This window comes from Capricornis sumatraensis, chromosome 9 (assembly GCF_032405125.1).
Source record: "Capricornis sumatraensis isolate serow.1 chromosome 9, serow.2, whole genome shotgun sequence".
In the NCBI taxonomy this organism is placed as follows: domain Eukaryota; kingdom Metazoa; phylum Chordata; class Mammalia; order Artiodactyla; family Bovidae; genus Capricornis; species Capricornis sumatraensis.
The window spans coordinates 4,128,582-4,149,323 of NC_091077.1; the positions used below are offsets into that span (position 1 = coordinate 4,128,582).

The 20,742-nt window shown below is 42.5% G+C and overlaps 1 protein-coding gene across 1 annotated transcript in view; it reads right to left on the reverse strand.

The window, feature by feature from the left end:
• The window catches only part of ZNF354C (zinc finger protein 354C), a 40,519-nt gene that overhangs the window by 18,947 nt on the left and 830 nt on the right, over window positions 1-20,742 (reverse strand). Inside the window, exon 2 of the mRNA XM_068980009.1 lies at window positions 19,634-19,721. Coding sequence (XP_068836110.1) covers window positions 19,634-19,721 — 88 coding nt within the window. The remainder of the gene's footprint in view (window positions 1-19,633; window positions 19,722-20,742) is intronic.

Below are 20,742 nucleotides of genomic sequence, written 5' to 3' on the forward strand. Positions count from 1 at the left end.
CCAAAGCATTCTAAGGAAAAGAGTACAGGAGACTGACTTGGCGAACGAGGGAAACCCAAAGTGATACTGACCAATTAAAAGCAGAGCTAACTAAAGCTCAGTCTGGAAAACTGAGCGGAGTGAAAACTAGGGAACATAGCAAAGAGAGTTCAGCAATTTAACTTACCTGGTGAAAAAAGAAAGTGTGAAGGAAAAAAGGGAGAAGAAAAGGAGGAAAAAAAACAGGAGAAGGCAGAGAAAAGAAAAGGAAGGGGTGGAAAAGAAGGTTAAAAAAAGAGAAAAGAAAAAATAGAAAAGCAAAGATAAACACATATGTGGAAAAGATTTTTATATATTCAGGATTAGCCACAATATTTTTATATATATTAACTATAATATTTATATATATTCAGGATTAGCTGGTAAAGAACTATAAGAAAAGCAGTCAAATATATCAAAAACAAAATCAGAAATAATCACAAAAAGAAGGTTAAAAAAAAAGAAAAAAATCTTAAAATGAAATTTTTAAACACGAAAAACAAAGAGGAAAACTCTACCTTCACATTAGCAAAAGGCTAATGTGAAGGTAGAAATATGTAGGGGGGATAAACAGTGTGATTTATAAGAAGAGAAAAGTTCTCAAGGTCATAGTTCTTCTTGGTTGTGGTCTGCCCCCACGGATGGGGTTGGATTAGTGTCCTGCGATGTCTTCCTGGTTGGGGAGCTTGTGCTTGTGTTCTGGTTGATGGAGCTGGATCTTGTCTCTCTGAAGGGCAGTGCAGTGTCCAGTAGTAGGTTTTGGGGTGTCTGTGAGTTCAGTATCTTTGGGCAATCCTTCTGGCTTTGGCAGTGTTCAGTCAGTCCAGTTCAGTCACTTAGTCGTGTCCAACTCTCTGCGACCCCATGAACTGCAGCACGCCAGGCCTCCCTGTCCATCACCAACTCCCGGAGTCCACCCAAACCCATGTCCATCGAGTCGGTGATGCCATCCAACCATCTCATCCTCTGTCATCCCCTTCTCCTCCTGCCCTCGATCTTTTCCAACATCAGGGTCTTTTCCAATGAGTCAGTGTTAGACACTTCTATTTCCACAGCCACATCAAAGTGGCTCTCTCAGCATAGCTTATCTGCCACCAACCCTCTATTTGTCCCTGGAACCTTTGCCAATGCTCTGTTCCCTGGTCCCACCCTGTACCACAGGCCAATGCTTGCTAGGTAGGGGCTTGTGAGGATCTTTTCTCAGCTCCCCGACCTTGCCCTCTGCATCTCAGAGACTTGCATGTGCTTCCGTCAGCCCCCTGAGCTTGCCCTCTGTGTCACGGGGCTTGTGTGCACTTGTCTCAGCTCACCAGGCCACTGTCTATTATTGCAGGGCTTATGTGCTCTTATTTCGGCTCACCAGCCACTCTGCTTCACGGGGCTTGTGTGTACTTGTTTTGGCTCACTGGCCCAGCCTCTATGCTGCAGGGCTTATGTGTTCTTTTGGCTCCCCAGGCCTACCCTCTGCACTGAGGTTTTTATGCACTGGAGAGGTCTGTATGCCACGCCTTTCTTGGCAACCTGGGCATGTCCTCTGCACCCCGCGGTTTGTGTGCACTGGAGAGGTTTGTATGCTGTGCCACTCTCAGCTACCCCGGCCTGTCCCCTGCACTGCAAGGGTTGCGTGCACTGCAGAGGTTTGTATTCTGCCCCTCTCTACGCAACCCGGCCTGCCTTCTGTGCTGCGGGACTGCCATGGGCTTCTCTCAGTTCCCCAAGTCCGCTGTCTGGTCAGGGCCACAGTCCGAGCACCTTTCATGAGCTGAGAATTGCATCTTTCTCTGTTTTCTGCCCTCTTAGTCCCTGCTTTGCCCAGTTTTCTGAGATTCTGCCGCTCACCCTTGGGCCTGCCTGTGAGGGAGCTTCCCAGTGCGTGGGAACCCTACCTCTCTTGGGGTACATGCTCCTGTCCAGAAGTTCTCTGTCTTTTCCCTTTTTATGTCTCCATCCTCTCTCCTACCTCATTTCAGGGAGCTCAGCTTGCCCCTCCTGGAGGCCTGGGGTCTTCTGCTGTCACCCAGAGGCTGCATTGTATCTTGATGAGTTTTTCTCATGTATTTGTGGGGAGGTTGGCAATCTCCCCATCTCACTCCTCTGTCATCTTCCACTCTCCTGGTATGATGACCATTCTGACCAGTGTGAGGTGATGCGTCATTGTAAACTGATTTGCATTTCTCTAATAATTAGCCACATTGAGCGTCTATTCATGTGCCTACTGGCCATATTTGTCCTCTTTCAAGGAATGTCTATTAAGATCTTCTGCCCATTTTTTGATAGGGTTCCGTTGCTGTTGGATTGTTTGGGTTGTTTGTATATTTCGCAAATTAAGTCCCAGGATTTGCGAATATTTTCTCCCATTTTGTAATCTTTTTGTCTTTTTTTTTTTTAATGGTTTTGTTTGCTGTGCAAAATATCATGTTTGATTATGTCCTATTTATTTATTCATTTCTATTGCCTTGGAAGACTGACCTAAGAAAACATTGGTATGATTTATGTCAGGGAATGTTTTGCCCATGCTCTCTTCTAGTTTTGTGCTGTCATGTCTTGTTTAACTCTTTAAGTCCTTTTGAGTTTATTTCTGTGCATGGTGTGAGGATGTGTTCTAACTTCATTGATTTACATGCAGCTGTCCAACTTTCCCAGTACCACTTGTTAGAGACTTTTTCCTATTTTATATTCTTGTCTCCTTTGTCAAGTATTAATTGACTGTAGGTGTGTGAGTTTTATTTATGGCTCCCTATTCTCTTCCATTGATCTGTATGTCTGTTCTATACCAGTACCACACATTTTGATTACTGTAGCATTATGGTATTGTCTGAAGTCTGGGAGAGTTATCCTGTTGTTTTGTTTTTTTACCTCAGAATTGCTTTGCCAATTCTGGGTTTTACGATTCCACATAAAATTTGGGGTTATTTGTTCTATTTCTGTGAAAAAATGTCATAGGCATTTTGATAGGGATCACATTAAATCTGTATATGGCTTTAGGCTGTATTGCCATTTTAATAATATTAATTCTTCCAATCCAAGAGCATAGAATATATTTCCATTTCTTTGAATCCTCTTTAATTTCCTTTATTAATGTCTGTAGTTCTCAGTGTAGAAGTCTTTCACCTCCTTGGTCAGGTTTATTCCTAGATATTTTATTTCAGTTCAGTTCAGTTCAGTCGCTCAGTCGTGTCCAACTCTTTGCGACCCCATGAATCACAGCACGCCAGACCTCCCTGTCCATCACCAATTCCTGAAGCTCACTCAAACTCACATCCATCGAGTCGGTGATGCCATCCAGCCATCTCATCCTCTGTCGTCCCCTTCTCCTCCTGCCCCCAATCCCTCCCAGCATCAAAGTCTTTTCCAATGAGTCAACTCTTCGCATGAGGTGGCCAAGGTACTGGAGTTTCAGCTTTAGCATCATTCCTTCCAAAGAAATCCCAGGGTTGATCTCCTTCAAAATGGACTGGTTGGATCTCCTTGCAGTGCAAGGGACTCTCAAGAGTCTTCTCCAACACCACAGTTCAAAAGCATCAATTCTTCAGCGCTCAGCCTTCTTCACAGTCCAGCTCTCACAGGGGTGCTATTTTTTAATGTATCTTTTTACATTCCCTTTCTGATATTTCACTGCCAGTGTACAGAAATGCATCTGGTTTTGAATATTAATCTTATATGGCTACTTTGCTGAGCTCATTTATCAGATCTGGTAGGGTCTGTGTTGAGTCCTTAGGGTTTTATATATAGCGTCACGTCATCTGCATGTAACGATAATTTTACCTCTCCCCTCCCAATCTGGATGCCTTTCATTCCTTTATCTTGTCTGGTTGCTTGGCCAGGACCTCCAACACTATGCTGAACAGAAGTGGTGAGACTGGGCATCCTTGTCTTGCTTCAGTTTTTCAACAAGGCTGTTAGCATTTTACCACAGAGTACTGTATTGATTGTGGGTTTTATAAGTGGCTTTTATTATGTTGAGATTTCGAGCTTCCTTGGTGGCTCAGATGGTAAACAGTCAGCCTGTAATGCGGGAGACCCGGGTTCGATCCCTGGGTTGGGAAGATCTCCTGGAGAAGGAAATGGCAACCCACTCCAGTATTCGTGCCTGGAGAATCCCATGGACGGAGGAGCATGGTAGGCTACAGTCCATGGGGTCGCAAAGAGTCAGACACGACTGAGCAACTTCACTTCACTTACTTTTTATTATATTGAGATATGGCCCATCTATTCCCACTTTTGTAAGAGTTTTTTTTTTTATCATGAATGAATGTTGAATTTCTGACAGACACTTTTTTTTGCATCTATTGAGATGATCCTTTAGTTTTCTATACTTTTCTTTTGTTAATGTGATGTATTACGTTGATTGATTTGCAAATGTTGAACTCTCTTTGTGAACTTGGGATGAATCCCACTTGGTGAGGGTGTATAACCTTTTTTATGTGTTGTTGGATTTGGTATGCTAATATTTTGTTGAGAATTTCTGCATCTATATTCAAAGATTTTGTTGTCATTCAGTCATGTCCAACTCTTCAGGACCCCATGAACTGTAGCCCACCAGGCTCCTCTGTCCACAGGATTTCCTAGGCAAGAATACTAGAGTGGGGTGCCATTTTCTTCTCCAGAGCATCTTCCTGACCCAGAGACTGAACCCATGTTTCCTGTATTGGCAGGTAGATTCTTTACTTCTGAGCCACCAGAGACGCTCCATATTCAAAATATTGGACTGTAAATTTCTTTTTTGGTGATGTCTTTCCCTGGTTTGGGTATCAGGGTGATGGTGGCTTCATAGAATGTCTTTGGGAGTGTTTCCTCCTCTTCAATCTTTTGAGAGTTTGAGAAGAATCAGCATAAAAGTTCACCTTTGCATGTTTAGTAGAATTCACCTATGAAGACATCTGGCCCTAAACTTTTGCTTGTAGGTAGTTTCTCTTTTAAATTACAGATTCTATCTCATTTCTAGTGATTGGTCTGTTCAAATCATCAATTTCTTCTTGATTCAACTTGTGGTATGTATGTTCCTAGAAAGTCATCCATTTCCTGTAGGTTGTCAATTTTGACAGAGGATCCTGGCAGGCTACAGTCCATGGGGTCGCAAAGAGTCAGACACGACTAAGCACGCAGTGCCTGCATGCATGCATAGTTGTTCATAGTATTCTCTTGAGGGTTTTTTGCATTTCTGCAGTATCAGACTTCTCCTTTTTCATTTCTTATTTAGTTTATTTGGGTTCTCTCTTCTTCTTCACGGGCCTGGCTAAAGGGCTGTCGATTTTGTTTATCCTTTCAAAGAACCAACTACTGGTTTTATTGATTTTTTTTCTACTTTTTTTTTAAAGTCTCGATATTATTTATTTCCTCTCTGATCTTTATTATTTCCTTCCTTCTGCTGACTTTACATTTTGATTGTTTTAATTCCTTTAGGTGGCAGTTTTAATTGTTTACTTGAGTTTTTCTTAGTTTTTGATGAAGGCCTGTATCACTGTGAACTTCCCTGTACAAGTTGCTTTTGCTGCCTCTCACAGATTTTGCATGGCTGTGTTTTCACTGTGATTTGTCTCAAGGTTCTTTTTAAATATTCTTTTTTATTTCTTCATTGACCCACCAGTTTTTCAGCAGCATATTGTTTGGTCTCCATGTAGTCTTTTTTTTTTTTTCCCACTTCTTTTCCTGTGGTTCATTTCTAGCTTCATGCCATTATGATCAGAGAAGACACTTGAAATAATTTCTATAGTCTTAAATATATTAAGTTTTGTGCCCTAATGTGTGATAAATCCTAGACAATGTTCTGTGTGCACTTGAAAAGAATGTGTATTCTGGTTTGTCTTTATTTTGATGTAATGTCCTGAAAACACTAATTAAATCTAAATATTCTATTGTTTCATTTAGGCTCTCTGTTGCCTTACTGATTTTGTCTAGGAGATCTGTCCACTGATGTGAGTGGGGTGTCAAAGTCTCCTACTGTTATTGTATTCGCATCAATTTCTCCCTTTATGTATTTTATGTATTTCGGTGCTCCTATATTAAGTGCATATTAAGTTGATGAGTGTAATATGCTCTTCTTCTTATGATCCTGTTATCATTATACAGTTTCCTTCTTTACCTTTCTTTATAGTCTTTAAAGTCTACTGCAACTCCTGCTTTCTTGTCATTTCTATTTGCATTAAGTACCTTTTTCCATCCCTTCACTTTCAATCTATGTGAGTCCTTTGCCCTAAGGTGGGTCTCTTGTGGGCAGCATATCAAGCACTCCTGTTCTTTTATCCAGTCTGCCACTCTATGTCTTTTGATTATTTAGTCATTGACATTTAAGGTAATTATTGTTGTTGTTTAGTCACTAAGTTGTGTCCAACTCTTTGCGACCCCACTGACTGTAACATGCCAGGCTCCTCTGTCCTCCACTGTCTCCCAGAGTTTGCTCAAACTCTGTCCATTGAGTCGATGATGCTATCTAACCATCTCATCCTCTGTCACCCACTTCTTCTTTCGCCTTGAACCTTTGTCAGCATCAGAGTCTTTTCCAGTGAGCTGGCTCTTTCCATCAAGTGGCCAAAGTATTGGAGCTTCAGCAACAGTCCTTCCAGTGAAGGGTTGATTTCCTTCAGAATGGACTGGCTGGATCTCCTTGCAGTCCAAGGGACTCTCAAGAGTCTTCTCCAGCACCACAATTTGAAAGCATCAATTCTTTGGCACTCAACCTTCTTTACGGCCCAACTCTCACATCTGTACATGACTACTGGAAAAACCAGAGCTTTGACTACATGGACCTTTATCAGCAAAGTGATGTATTTATTGCATATCAAATCTTGCTTTCCAGTTGATTCTTTTTCTTTGTTCTTTTTCTTTTTGTAGTTTGATGACTTCTTTTGTGTTTGTGCTCTCCTCTTTTTGGCTTTTCTGAATCTACTGTATGTTTTTGATTTATGGCTGCCCTGTTTTTCAACTCCTTCCTTTACCTGCTTGCTTTACACTCATAGTCATATGAGTCACACATTCTGAAAAAGAGAGAAAGAAAAAGAATCTAGATTTTCTTATCCTCCTTCCCCACATTTTATGATTCTGATGCCCTTTTCTATGCCTTTTGCTGTTCCTTGTGTTTAATCACTGCTTTCACAAATAGGAATTTTTTTAAAAAATCTGTATACTGGCTACTTTCCAACTGTGATTTCCTCCTTCCTATATCTTCTTGCTTCTTTTCTATTTAGAGAAGATGTTTCAACATTTCTTTTAGGTATTATGTTTATATTATAATACCTAATTATAATTATGGTATTGCTATATTTTTTAAATGTTTGCTAGTCAGAAATCCTTTTTTTCGCCCACTCTAAATGATAATCATGCTTGATAGAGCAGTCTAGGTTGGAAATTTTTCTCTTTCAAGACTGAATATATTTTGTCACTTCCAGCTGGCCTACAGTGTTTCTGAGGGAAATCTGCTCATGGCCTTAATGGATTTGTTTGTAATTAACTCTTTGTTTTTCTCTTGCTACCTTTAGAATCCTTTAACTTTTGGCATCTTTATTATAATATATCTTGGAGTAGGCCTGCTTGGGCTTATCTTGTCTGGGGCCCTGTGTACTTCCTTTATCCGGATATCTGTTTCCTTTCTGCGTTTGGGAAGTTTTCAGCCATAATTTCTTCAAATATATTTTCAAGCCCCTTTTATCTTCCTTCTCCTTCTGTGGGTTGGCCTGCCTTCTATCACCTCATTCATCTCTTATATTGCTTTCATTTTCTCATTTGGCTTCCCATTGTTTTGACTGAGTAAATACCATTATTTGGTCTTCTAGATCATTTATTCTTTCCTCTGTATTATTCATTCTTCTATTCTGTCTTGAGTGCAGCTTTTATCTTGGCAGATGAATGCTCCAATTTTCCTTGACTCCTCCTTATAGTTTCCACTCCTTTTTACAATAATCTGCATTTCTGCTGACAGTTTTTTTTTTTTAAGTAATTCAATATTTTCATTGCCTCCTTTCTAAACTCAGTGTCTGTTAGACTGAAGAGTCTGTTTCATTGTTTTTTCCTTCAAAGGAATTCTCTTGGTCTTTTAACTGACAGTGGTTTCCTCTTCTGTTTGCTTATATTTTTCTAACTCAATGAGTTTCAAAAAAACAAATATCTACTGTAGTTTTGGAAGGCTACTTATATGCAGGAACATCCTGCATGTCTTGTGTGGGTTTAATATTTTTTTGATGTGAGGCCTTTTTTTGGTTTGGATATTTGCTGTCTCCTTCCTCAGCATGTGCCAGCCATTATCCTCTTGATAAGGGTTATGCAAGTGCATGGCCTGCTCCTACACTCCCAGCAAGGCAAGGGCAGTGGTTGGCTCCCAATATGGGTCCCTCAGCGTAGGCAGCTGGTTGCACATACTCCGGGGAGGAAGGGGCAGTGGTTGGTGCTGCATTGTGGGACTTTCAGCAGCAGCGATGAGTCACCAAGGGTACACCCTTGGGAAGGTGGGGGCAGGGACCTGCACCTGTTTACAGGACGCTTGGTGGTGGTAGCGGTTTGCAGCTGCCGCTGGAGTCTAAGATGGCAGCAGTGGCTTGCATCTGCCCCTGTAGCTTGTGAAGGTGGTGCCCTGCTGCCTAAGAGTGCACAGAGAAAGATGCTCCTTTGGAGGGCCTGCCCTTCTCCTTGCATTACTCCCAACAATGGCGTCTTGTATCTCTGGCAGGTCCAGGCTTCTTCCTGGACTCCCTTGGTTTAGGCAAACCACACCCTAGACCTTCTGACTATCTTCATACAGTCAACCTTAATGCTCTCCTCTGGGTCTGACTCCCAAAGCCCAAGTATCGGCATCCAGCCCCGACCACTCCAATGGATGAGCTTGTAAAGCTGGGGAGTGCCAGTCAACAACAACTGTCTGTATAGTTCTCTCTTTGGTTTACCCTCTGCAAACCTGTTACTGTGCTTTCTTCAGAGGCTTCAAAGATTCCCCCTGTGTCCTGGCCAATCTGCCCACCGTAAGGGGATTTCTCTGTGTGTAGAAACTTTTCCTCCTTCACAACTTTTCCTCCCTCCCAGTGGGACACGTCCTGTCCTGATTTCTTTTTCTTTTTTTTCTTTTGTCCTACCCAGTTACGTGGAGATACTCTTGCTCTTTTGTAGGTCTGAGGTCTTCTGCCTGCATTCAGTAGATGTTCTGTGAGAGTCTTTCCAAATGTAGATGCATTTTTGATGTATATATGGTGAGAAGGTGAGCTCCACATCCTATTCCTTTGCCATCTTGATCTGCTACCTCAAAAGTTTTAAGTTACATATGTGGCTTGCATTCATGGTACATATTATATCGCTATTGCACAACACTGATCAGTGATGTGCCTAACTGTGGTTTCCTTTTTATTTATTCTGCTATCTCAGTTCAGTTCAGTTCAGTCACTCAGTCGTGTCTGAGTCATTCAGTCGTGTCTGACTCTTTGCGACCCCATGAATCACAGCATGCCAGGCCTCCCTGTCCATCACCAACTCCCGGAGTTCACTCAGACTCACGTCCATTGAGTCAGTGATGTCATCCAGCCATCTCATCCTCTGTCATCCCCTTCTCTGCTATCTCACATGCTAGTAAAGTAATGCTCAAAATTCTCCAAGCTAGGCTTCAGCAATACGTGAACTGTGAACTTCCAGATGTTCAAGCTGGTTTTAGAAAAGGCAGAGGAACCAGAGATCAAATTGCCAACATCTGCTGGATCATCAAAAAAGCAAGAGTTCCAGAAAAACATCTATTTCTGCTTTACTGACTATGCCAAAGCCTTTGACTGTGTGGATTACAATAAACTGTGGACAATTCTGAAAGAGATGGGAATACCAGACCACCTGACCTGCCTCTTGAGAAATCTGTATGCAGGTCAGGAAGCAACAGTTAGAACTGGACATGGAACAACAGACTGGTTCCAAATAGGAAAAGGAGTACGTCAAGGCTGTATATTGTCACCCTGCTTATTTAACTTATATGCAGAGTACATCATGAGAAACGCTGGGCTGGAGGAAGCACAAGCTGCAATCAAGATTGCCGGAGAAATATCAATAACCTCAGATATTCAGATGATACCACCCTTATGGCAGAAAGTGAAGAGGAACTAAAGGGCCTCTTGATGAAAGTGAAAGAGGAGAGTGGAAAAGTTGGCTTAAAGCTCGACATTCAGAAAACTAAGATCATGGCATCCGGTCCCATCACTTCATGGCAAATAGATGGGGAAACAGTGGAAACAGTGGCTGACTTTATTTTTCTGGGCTCCAAAATCACTGCAGATGGTGACTGCAGCCATGAAATTAAAAGACACTTACTCCTTGGAAGGAAAGTTATGACCAACCTAGACAGCATATTCAAAAGCAGAGAAATTATTTTGCCAACAAAGGTCTATCTAGTCAAGGCTATGGTTTTTCCAGTGGTCATGCATGGATTTGAGAGTTGGACTATAAAGAAATCTGAACACAGAAGAATCAATGCTTTTGAACTGTGGTGTTGGAGAAGACTCTTGAGAGTCCCTTGGATTGCAAGGAGATCCAACCAGTCCATCCTAAAGGAGATCGGTCCTGGGTGTTCACTGGAAGGACTGATGCTGAAGCTGAAACTCCAATATTTTGGCCACCTGATGCGAAGAGCTGACTCACTGGAAAAGACCCTGAAGCTGGAAAAGATTGAAGGCAGGAGAAGGGGATGGCATAGGATGAGATGGTTGGACGGTATCACCAACCTGATGGGCATGAATTTGAGTAAGCTCCGGGACTTGGTGATGGACAGGGAAACCTGGCAAGCTGCGGTTCATGGGGTCGCAAAGAGTCAGACATGACTGAGCAACTGAACTGAACTGAACTATCCAGTTCAAGTGAAACTATAGTCTTCCCTTATAGCTCAATTGGTAAAGAATCTGCCTGCAATGCAGGAGACCTGGGTCCAATTCCTGGGTGGGGAATATCCCCTGGAAAAGGAAATGGCAACCCACTCCCGTATTCTTGCCTGGAGAATCCCATGGACAGAGGAGCCTGGCAGGTTACAGTCCATGGGGTTGCAAGAGTCAGACACGACTTAGCGACTAAACCACCACCACCCAGTTTATATGTTTAAGTCCTAACCTCTAGAACTCTCAGACTCTGGAGATAAGGTCTTTGAAGATGTAATTAAATTAAAATATGACCTGTAGATTGGGCCCTAATCCAACATGCCGGGTGTCCTTAAGAAGAGATTAGCAACCAGACATGTACACGCACAGAGTGAAGACCATCTAAGAACACAGTGAGACTTGCGCCTTGCCTTCTGCAAGCCAAGGAGACAGGCCTCAGAAGAAACCAAACCTGCCAACATCTTGATCTTAGACTTCTAGCCTCTAGGAGTATGAGAAAATACGTTTCTGTGGTTTTCAGTCTGTGGCATTTTGTTATGGCAGCCTGAGCAGGCATCTTGCTGCTATACGTAGAATACTCACAGCAACCCCATGTTCTGTCTGCACTTCCATCTCATCTCCCTGGGCCTTAGAACACTCCCACCCAAATGACATTCTTTTTCCTTTTAAATGTCATGAACTTTTTTTAAAGTGCACAAATTAAACATAAAAACATCAGAAAAAAACTGAAAATAAAATGAACAAATATATATCACACTAAATCCTATTATAGACAGGTTTTATTCATGTTTTAAGAATATATTACAAAATTCATATCCAATTGAACAGTCATGTGCTCTTTCGGCCATTTCATTAAACAAAAGGAAAACAGACACATGCTAAAGAATATGAAGAGCACAAAAGAACACAGGGTGATGTGTTCAGTAGCTCCATCAGTAGCTTTATAATGGTATAAAGTTTCTCGTCTTTCTTTCCAGAAATGCTTTGTGCAAATACACATATGTATTCTTGTTTTTAATGGAAAAATTCTGAATCATGCTTAACTTGTATTGTACAGACTTGCCACCTCTACATATACAAATCTTATTCTTTTTAACAACTTCATGATATATGCCATTGAACAGATACCAAAACTTATTTATCATTTCCTTTATTGATGAGTATTTAGATGGTTTCTGTTTCTTGCTATCACATACAATGTGCAATGACCATTCTCACACAGATTTCTCTGGGTATGTGTACATCTGTATTTTATAACACAAAGTGGTAGAGGGGCTTCCCTAGTGGCTCAGTGGTAAAGAACTCCCCACCAGTGCAGGAGACCTGGGTTCAATCCCTGATCCAGGAAGATCCCACACGCCACAGAGCAACTAAGCTTGTATGCCACGACTATTGAGCCTGTCCTCCAGAACCTGGAAGCTGCGATTACGGAAGCCCACATGCCCTAGAGCCAGTGCTCTGCAAGAAACCACTGCAATGAAAAACCCATGCACCACAACCAGAAGCCCCTGCCCTCTGCAACTAGAGAAAAGCTGCGCAGCAATGAAGACCCAGCAGAGCCAAAAATACACAGATAAAAATATTATTTAGAAAAAGATAAACTGGTAGAGATTGAACTACTGGCTCAAAGTACACATACACTTTTAATTCTGACAGCTGTGGCAGACTACTATCCCAAGATGACCACACCAGTACACCTCCCATATAACATGCTCTATAATATGACGCTGACACTTCTCCCACCAAGAAGTGAGGTCTACATTTCCTTTCTTTGAATCTGCACAGGGGGTTCTGGGGGCCATGACAACTAGAAATCAGTGGAGGTAATGTTACGTGACTTCTGAGGCAAGAAGGTGCTTCCCACCTGGCTCACATGATCTCACGCTTGGAATCTGGCCACCATACTATACGCACAAGACACACCGAGACTACAGGTGGCTGTTTGATCCAACAACTCTAACTAAGGTCTCAGCCACAAGCTGGCATCAACTATGATACATGTGAGTGAAAGATACTTTATATGATTCTACCCTCTAACCTTTGGGCCTTTCAGCTAAGACCCCAGGCTTTGTATAGGAGAGATAAATTGTTTCTACTATCAGCCTGCATTTTCAATCCAGAGCAACTGTGAATAATAAAAAATGATTACTGTTACATGCCTTTTAAATTCTTACTGACATATCATATATCACCTTCCCTGTTCAAAATACAACATTTAAATTTGATCATTTAAAATTACTCGATAAATGGAATACCTTCTTTCATGGATCACAGCCTTGTTATGGTGAAGGGGCTTACATAACTCAGTGAAACTATGAGCTATGCCCTGCAGGGCTACCCAAGACGGATGGGTCATAGTGAAGAGTTCTGACACAATGTGGTCCACTGAAGGAGAAAATGGCAAACCACTACAATCTCCTTGCTGTGAGAACCCCATGAACAGAGTGAAAAGGGAAAAAGAGACGATACTGGGAGATGAATTCCCCAGGCTGGAAGGTGTCCAATATGCCACTGGGGAAGAGCAGAGGGCAATTACTATTAGCACCAGAAAGAATGAAGCAATTGGGTCAAAGTGAAAATGATGTACAGTTGTGAATGTGTTTGGTGGTGAAAGTAAAGTCTGATGCTATAATAAACAATATCACTTAGGAACCTGGACTGTTAGGTCCATGAATCAGGGTAAATTGGATGTGGTCAAGTAGGAGATGGCAAGAGTGAACACTGACAATTTAGAAATCAGTGAACTAAAATGGATGAGAATGGGCAAAGTTAATTCAAATGACCATTATATTTACTACTGTGGGCAAGAAACCCTTAGAAGAAATGGAGTAGCTCTTATAGTCAACAAAAAATCCAAAATGCAGTACTTGGGTTCAGTTCAGTTCAGTCACTCAGCTGTGTCTAACTCTTTGCAACCCCATGAACCACAGCACTTCAGGCCTCCCTGTCCATCACCAACTCCTGGAGTCCACACAAACCCATGTCCATTGAGTCGGTGATGCCATCCAACCATCTCATGCTCTGTCGTCCCCTTCTCCTCCTGCCCTCAATCTTTCCCAGCATCAGGGTCTTTTCCAATGAGTCAGCTCTTTGCATCAGCTGGCCAAAGTGTTGGAGTTTCAGCTTCAACATCAGTCCTTCCAATGAACACCCAGGACTGATTTCCTTTAGGAGGGACTGGTTGGATCTCCTTGCAATCCAAGGGACTCTCAAGAGTCTTCTCCAACACCACAGTTCAAAAGCATCAATTCTTCGGTGCTCAGCTTTCTTTATAGTCCAACTCTCACATCCATACATGACTACTGAAAAAACATAGCCTTGACTAGATGGACCTTTGTTGACAAAGTACTGTCTCTGCTTTTTAATATGCTGTCTAGATTGTTCATAACTTTTCTTCCAAGGAGTAACTGTCTTTTAACTTCATGGCTGCAATCACCATCTGCAGTGATGGTGATTGTACTTGGGTACAATCTCAAAAATGACAGAATGATCTCAATTTGTTTCCAAGCAAACCATTCAACATCACAGTAATCAAAATTGATGCCCCATCCACTAATGCTGAAGAAGCTCAAGTTGATCAGTCCTATGAAGACCTACAAGACCTTCTAGAACAAATCCTGAAAAAAAAAAAAAAAATGTCTTTTTCATCACAGGGGACAGGAATGCAAAAGTAGAAAGTCAAGAGATACCTGGAGTAGCAGGCAAGTTTGGCCTTGGAATACAAAATGAAGCAGACAAAGGCTAAAAGAGTTTTTTCAAGAGAATACACTGGCCATAGCAAACACCTTTTCAAACCATAAGAGATGACTCTACACATGGACATCACCAAAAGGTCAACACCAAAATCAGACTGATTATACTCTTTGCAGCAGAAGATGGAGAACCTCTATACAGTCAACAAAAACAAGACCTAGAGCTGACTGTGGCTCAGGTGATGAGCACTCTATTTCAAAATTCAGCCTTACATTGAAGAAAGTAGGAAAACTGAAAATGAAAGTGTTGGTCTCTCAGTTGTGTCCAACTCTTTGGGACCCCATAGACTGTAGCCACCTGGGTCCTCTGTCCATGGAATTCTCCAGGCAAGAATACTGGGCGGAGGAGGGGGGTGCAATTCCCCTCTCCAGGGAATATTCCCAATCCGGGGATCAACCCCAGGTCTCCCGCACTACAGGCAGATTCTTTACCATCTGAGCCACCAGAGAACCAAAAGTAGGGAAAACTACTAGGCCAAGACCTTTTAGAACTAACACTCAAAAAAAGGTGTCCTTTTCATTAGAGGGGACTGGAATGCAAAAGTAGGAAGTCAAGAAACACCTGGAGTAACCGGCAAATTTGGCCTTGGAATACGGAATGAAGCAGGGTAAAGACTAATAGAGTTTTGCCAAAGTAATGCACTGGTCATAGCAAACACCCTCTTCCAACAACACAAGAGAAGACTCTACACATGGACATCACCAGATGGTCAACACCGAAATCAGATTGATTATATTCTTTCAGCAAAAGATGGAGAAGCTCTATACAGTCAACAAAAACAAGACCAGGAGCTGACTGTGGCTCAGATCATGAACTCCTTATTACCAAATTCAGACTTAAATTGAAGAAAACAGGGAAAACCACTGGACCATTCAGGTATGACCTAAATCAAATCCCTTATGATTATACAGTGGAAGTGAGAAATAGATTTAAGGGCCTAGATCTAGAGTGCCTGATGAACTATGGAATGAGGTTCGTGACATTGTACAGGAGACAGGGATCAAGACCATCCCCATGGAAAAGAAATGCAAAACAGCAAAATGGCTGTCTGGGAGGCCTTACAAATAGCTGTGAAAAGAAGAGAGGCAAAAAGCAAAGGAGAAAAGGAAAGATACAAGCATCTGAATGCAGAGTTCCAGAGAATAGCAAGAAGAGATAAGAAAGCCTTCTTCAGTGATCAAGGCAAAGAAAGAGAGGAAAAGAACAGAATGGGAAAGACTAGAGATCTCTTCAAGATAATTAGAGATACCAAGGGAACATTTCATGCAAAGATGGGATCGATAAAGGACAGAAATGGTCTGGACCTAACAGAAGCAGAAGATATTAAGAAGAGATGGCAAGAAAACACAGAAGAACTGTACAAAAAGGATCTCCATGACCTGGATAATCACAATAGTGTGATCACTCATCTGGAACCAGACATCTTGGAATGTGAAGTCAAGTGGGCCTTAGAAAGCATCACTATGAACAAAGCTAGTGGAGGTGATGGAATCCCAGGTTGAGCTATTTCAAATCCTGAAAGATGATGCTGGGAAAGTGCTGCACTCAATATGCCAGCAAATTTGGAAAACTCAACAGTGGCCACAGGACTGGAAAAGGTCAGTTTTCATTCCAATCCCAAAGAAAGGCAATGCCAAAGAATGCTCAAACTACCCACAATTGCACTCATCTCACATGCTAGTAAAGTAATGCTCAAAATTCTCCAAGCCAGGCTTCAGCAATACGTGAACCATGAACTTCCTCATGTTCAAGCTGGTTTTAGAAAAGGCAGAGGAACCAGAGGTCAAATTGCCAACATCTGCTGGATCACGGAAAAAGCAAGAGAGTTCCAGAAAAACATCTATTTCTGCTTTATTGACTATCCTAAAGCCTTTGACTGTGTGGATCACAAGAAACTGTGGACAATTCTGAAAGAGATGGGAATACCAGACCACCTGACCTGCCTCTTGAGAAATCTGTATCCAGGTCAGGAAGCAACAGTTAGAACTGGACATGGAACAACAGACTGGTTCCAAATAGGAAAAGAAGTACCTCAAGGCTGTATATTGTCACCCTGCTTATTTAACTTCCATGCAGAGTACATCATGAGAAATGCTGGACTGGAAGAAACACAAGCTGGAATCAAGATTGCCGGGAGAAATATCAATAACCTCAGATATGCAGATGACACCACCCTTATGGCAGAAAGTGAAGAGGAACTAAAAAGCCTCTTGATGAAACTGAAAGAGGAGAGTGAAAAAGTTGGCTTAAAGCTCAACATTCAGAAAAGCGAAGATCATGGCATCTGGTCCCATGACTTCATGGAAAATAGATGGGGAAACAGTGGAAACAGTGTCAGATTTTATTTTTGGGGGCTCCAAAATCACTGCAGATGGTGATTGCAGCCATGAAATTAAAAGACGCTTACTCCTTGGAAGAAAAGTTATGACCAACCTAGATAGTATATTCAAAAGCAGAGACATTACTTTGCCGACTAAGGTCTGTCTAGTCAAGGCATTGGCTTTTCCTGTGGTCATGTATGGATGTGAGAGTTGGACTGTGAAGAAGGCTGAGTGCTGAAGAATTGATGCCTTTGAACTGTGGTGTTGGAGAAGACTCTTGAGAGTCCCGTGGACTGCAAGGAGATCCAACCAATCCATTCTGAAGGAGATCAGCCCTGGGATTTCTTTGGAGGGAATGATGCTAAAGCTGAAACTCCAGTACTTTGGCCACCTCATGCGAAGACTTGACTCACTGGAAAAGACTCTGATGCTGGGAGGGATTGGGGGCAGGAGGAGAAGGGGACGACAGAGGATGAGATGGCTGGATGGCATCACTGACTCGATGGACGCGAGTCTGAGTGAACTCTGGGAGTTGGTGATGGACAGGGAGGCCTGGCATGCTGCCATTCATGGGGTCGCAAAGAGTCGGACACGACTGAGCAACTGAACTGAACTGAATACATCATGTGAAATGCCAGGCTGGATGAAGCACAAGCTGGAATCAAGATTGTAGGGAGAAATATCAATAACCTTAGATATGCAGATGACACCACCCTTGTAGCAGAAAGTGAACAGGAACTAAAGAGCCTCTTGATGAAAGTGACAGAGGAGAGTGAAACAGTTGGCTTAAAACTCAACATTCAAAAAACGAAGATCATGGCATTCAGTCTCATCACTTCATGGCAAATAGATGGGGAAACAATGGAAACAGTGACACACTTTATTTTCTTGGGCTCCAAGATCACTACAGATGGTGACTGAAGCCATGAAATTAAAAGACACTTGCTTCTTGGAAGAAAAGCTATGACAAAGCTAGACAGTATATTAAAAAGCAGAAACATTACTTTGCCAACAAAGGTCCATCTAGTCAAAGCTATGCTTTTTCCAGGAGTCATGTATGGATGTGAGTTGGACCATAAAGAAAGCTGAGCACCAAAGAATTGATGCTTTGGAACTGTACTGTTTTGGAAGACTCTTAAAAGTCCCTTGGACTAAAAGGAGATCAAACCAGTCAATCCCAAAGGAAATCAATCCTGAGTATTCATTGGAAGTACTGAGGCTGAAGCTGAAGCTCCAGTACTTTGGCTACCTAATGTCAAGAGCCGACTCACTAGCAAAGACCCTGATGCTGGGAAAGACTGAAGGCAGAAGGAGACGGGGATGACAGAGGATGAGATGGTTGGATGGCATCACTGACTCTATGGACATGAGTTTGAGCAAGCTCCGGGAGATGGTGAAGGACAGGGACACCTGGCGTGCTGCAGTCCATGGGGTCGCAAAGAGTTGGACACGATGGAGCAACTGAACAACAACAAAACTGTGATTAAGTTAATTGCTTCTGTGTGCCCCAGTTTCCCCATCTGTAAAATGCAGATATTAGCAGTCCTCTATTAGCAAGTTTAAACGAGGCATGTATATTACTAACCACACTTACAAATGAGGAAATAGAGCACAGAGGAAGAAAATAATTTTATTTCACCACATTCCTAGTCCGCATGTGAACTCATAAAATCAACTTCCAGAGTCCACATTTTCAAACTGTGGGCTACCACTACTTTTTGGAAAAGCAGCCAGTGACAAACAAGGGAAGAAAGTTGGTGTTGGGAGAATAACAGAACTTGCATGTAGAAATATTTCATAAGAGTTTGGGAATGACAGACTGGATCTTTAGGAAAAAGTTCAGGTCTGAGGAGAGAGATTCAATAAAGATCCTAAGAAAAATGAGAGTTAAACAATGCAAAGAGATCTCAAAAGGACCAAGAAACAAGAGCTGGAGGGGGATCTGAAATAGTTGGGAAAAAACAAAAGAGAAGGAGATAGAGGCACCCAATGGATGAGAGGGATATGAGATGGCTTAGCATCACAGTTGCACAAGGCAGAGAGAGTGCCAAGAAAGAGGGAGTCCTCTGTCCTCCCCAATGCCAGCCTGAGAGCCCAGGTCAAGCTCAGTTCCTTCTGTGATGCCCACCTAACCTTCAGTATCAGTCCTAACCTTCAGTATCAGTGCGAAATAACTCCACTTGTCCAATCTCTTCCCTGAATTTTCTTGGGCATTCGGTCATTTCCTAAGATCAGTACCAAACTCCCTGAGGACAGAAATAACACCTCTCCTTTCTATATCCCCTCTGTATCCCCAGTGCCACGCACAGTACCCTGTACATTGTCAGTGCTCAACAAATAGCTATTGAGCGTGTCTCTTGGCCCTTCCATGGCTTTGCTCCAGTGACACTCTATCACCTGTGAAGATAAAGACTGCCTATACCCCACACTCTTCACCAAGCACCTATCCTATCTGGAAGCCTATGTTCAGAGCCAACTCAATCTTTGCTCATGAGGTGAGTTTGGGGGTGAATTAAGAATGACCTCTGTCTAGGGACAGAGGACGCACATTCCTCAGCAACCCCTTGATAAGTCCAGGATCATGGGAAAAACCTATCAGACTCTAGATTCGCCATAGTTTTCATTGGAAAGCAAAGCAGCTGGACAAAGAATGGAAATACGTCCACCATCTCTGAACACAGTGGGAAATTCATGAAAAAGACAAAATTTACTTACTGTCACCTGAGCAGGCAGCAAATCCAAGGCCATTCTTTTCTTCTTAGTTTTCCTGTCAAGGGAGAGCTGAGTGCTTGACAAGGTCGGTCTGTAAAGAAATAAGGTGTCATGAAGAACTCTGGTGTCAAAGCATGGCTTGGGAAAAGGAAGTTACAACTACCCCTAATGTCCATTAGGTCTGAACAAAGCCATGCCATATAAATGACTCAAACCACGTTTAAAAGTGTGCCTACTAAGCCAATTAAGTTCTAAGACAATTTGCCAACCTCCACCTCCACCTTGTATTAACCATACTTCTAATTTCCATATATAGATGCTTTTTAACATCCACTGGGCTCTATTAGCTGTATCTAAGCAAATTGTAACTCATCACAGACTTCTGGGGTCCTGAAGATAGTTTTAAACTATACATTCAAATGGTCACAGCAAATGTGAGTGTCCCAGATTGCCACTTTCAAACATATCTAGCCAATCCTAAGCCTGTTTGCCTTGCTTCACCATTTCCTTCCTGAAGAAACCACAATAAACATGTTTGCCCACACGTGTGAACTCTTTTTCTATGGAGTTGTTAGGGGAACCACACTGATTGAAACCACCCACCCTGGCCAGGCACCATAGTAACTATCTGCATGAGTTGTTTTACGACAGGACGTCCTGGTAAGGAACAGGGAACTAATAAGCTTCCACCAACCAGAAGAGTTCGGGAAAGGTCAAAAGGAGACATCACCTGTCTGACCACCTCCCAGAATCCTTCTCTCTAGCATCCATCTTGGCTGAACAAGGCGTGCACCACCAGCAAAGACTCTGAGTCAGAACGATTGGCTAAGGACAACCCGGAAACTAATCCCATCACCATAAAACCCAAGACTGCGAGCCATGCGGCAGAGCTGTTCTCCTGGGTTCCCTTACCCTACTGCTCTCCACCCGGGTGCCCTTTCCCAATAAAATCTCTTGCTTTGTCAGCACATGTGTCTCCTCGGACAATTCATTTCCAAGTGTTAGACAAGAGCCCAGTTTCGGGCCCTGGAAGGGGTCCCCCTTCCTGCAACAGAATGACCAACACGTGCTCCTGAGTGGCTCCTTCCTGGACTGCTGTGTTCTTTCCAGGG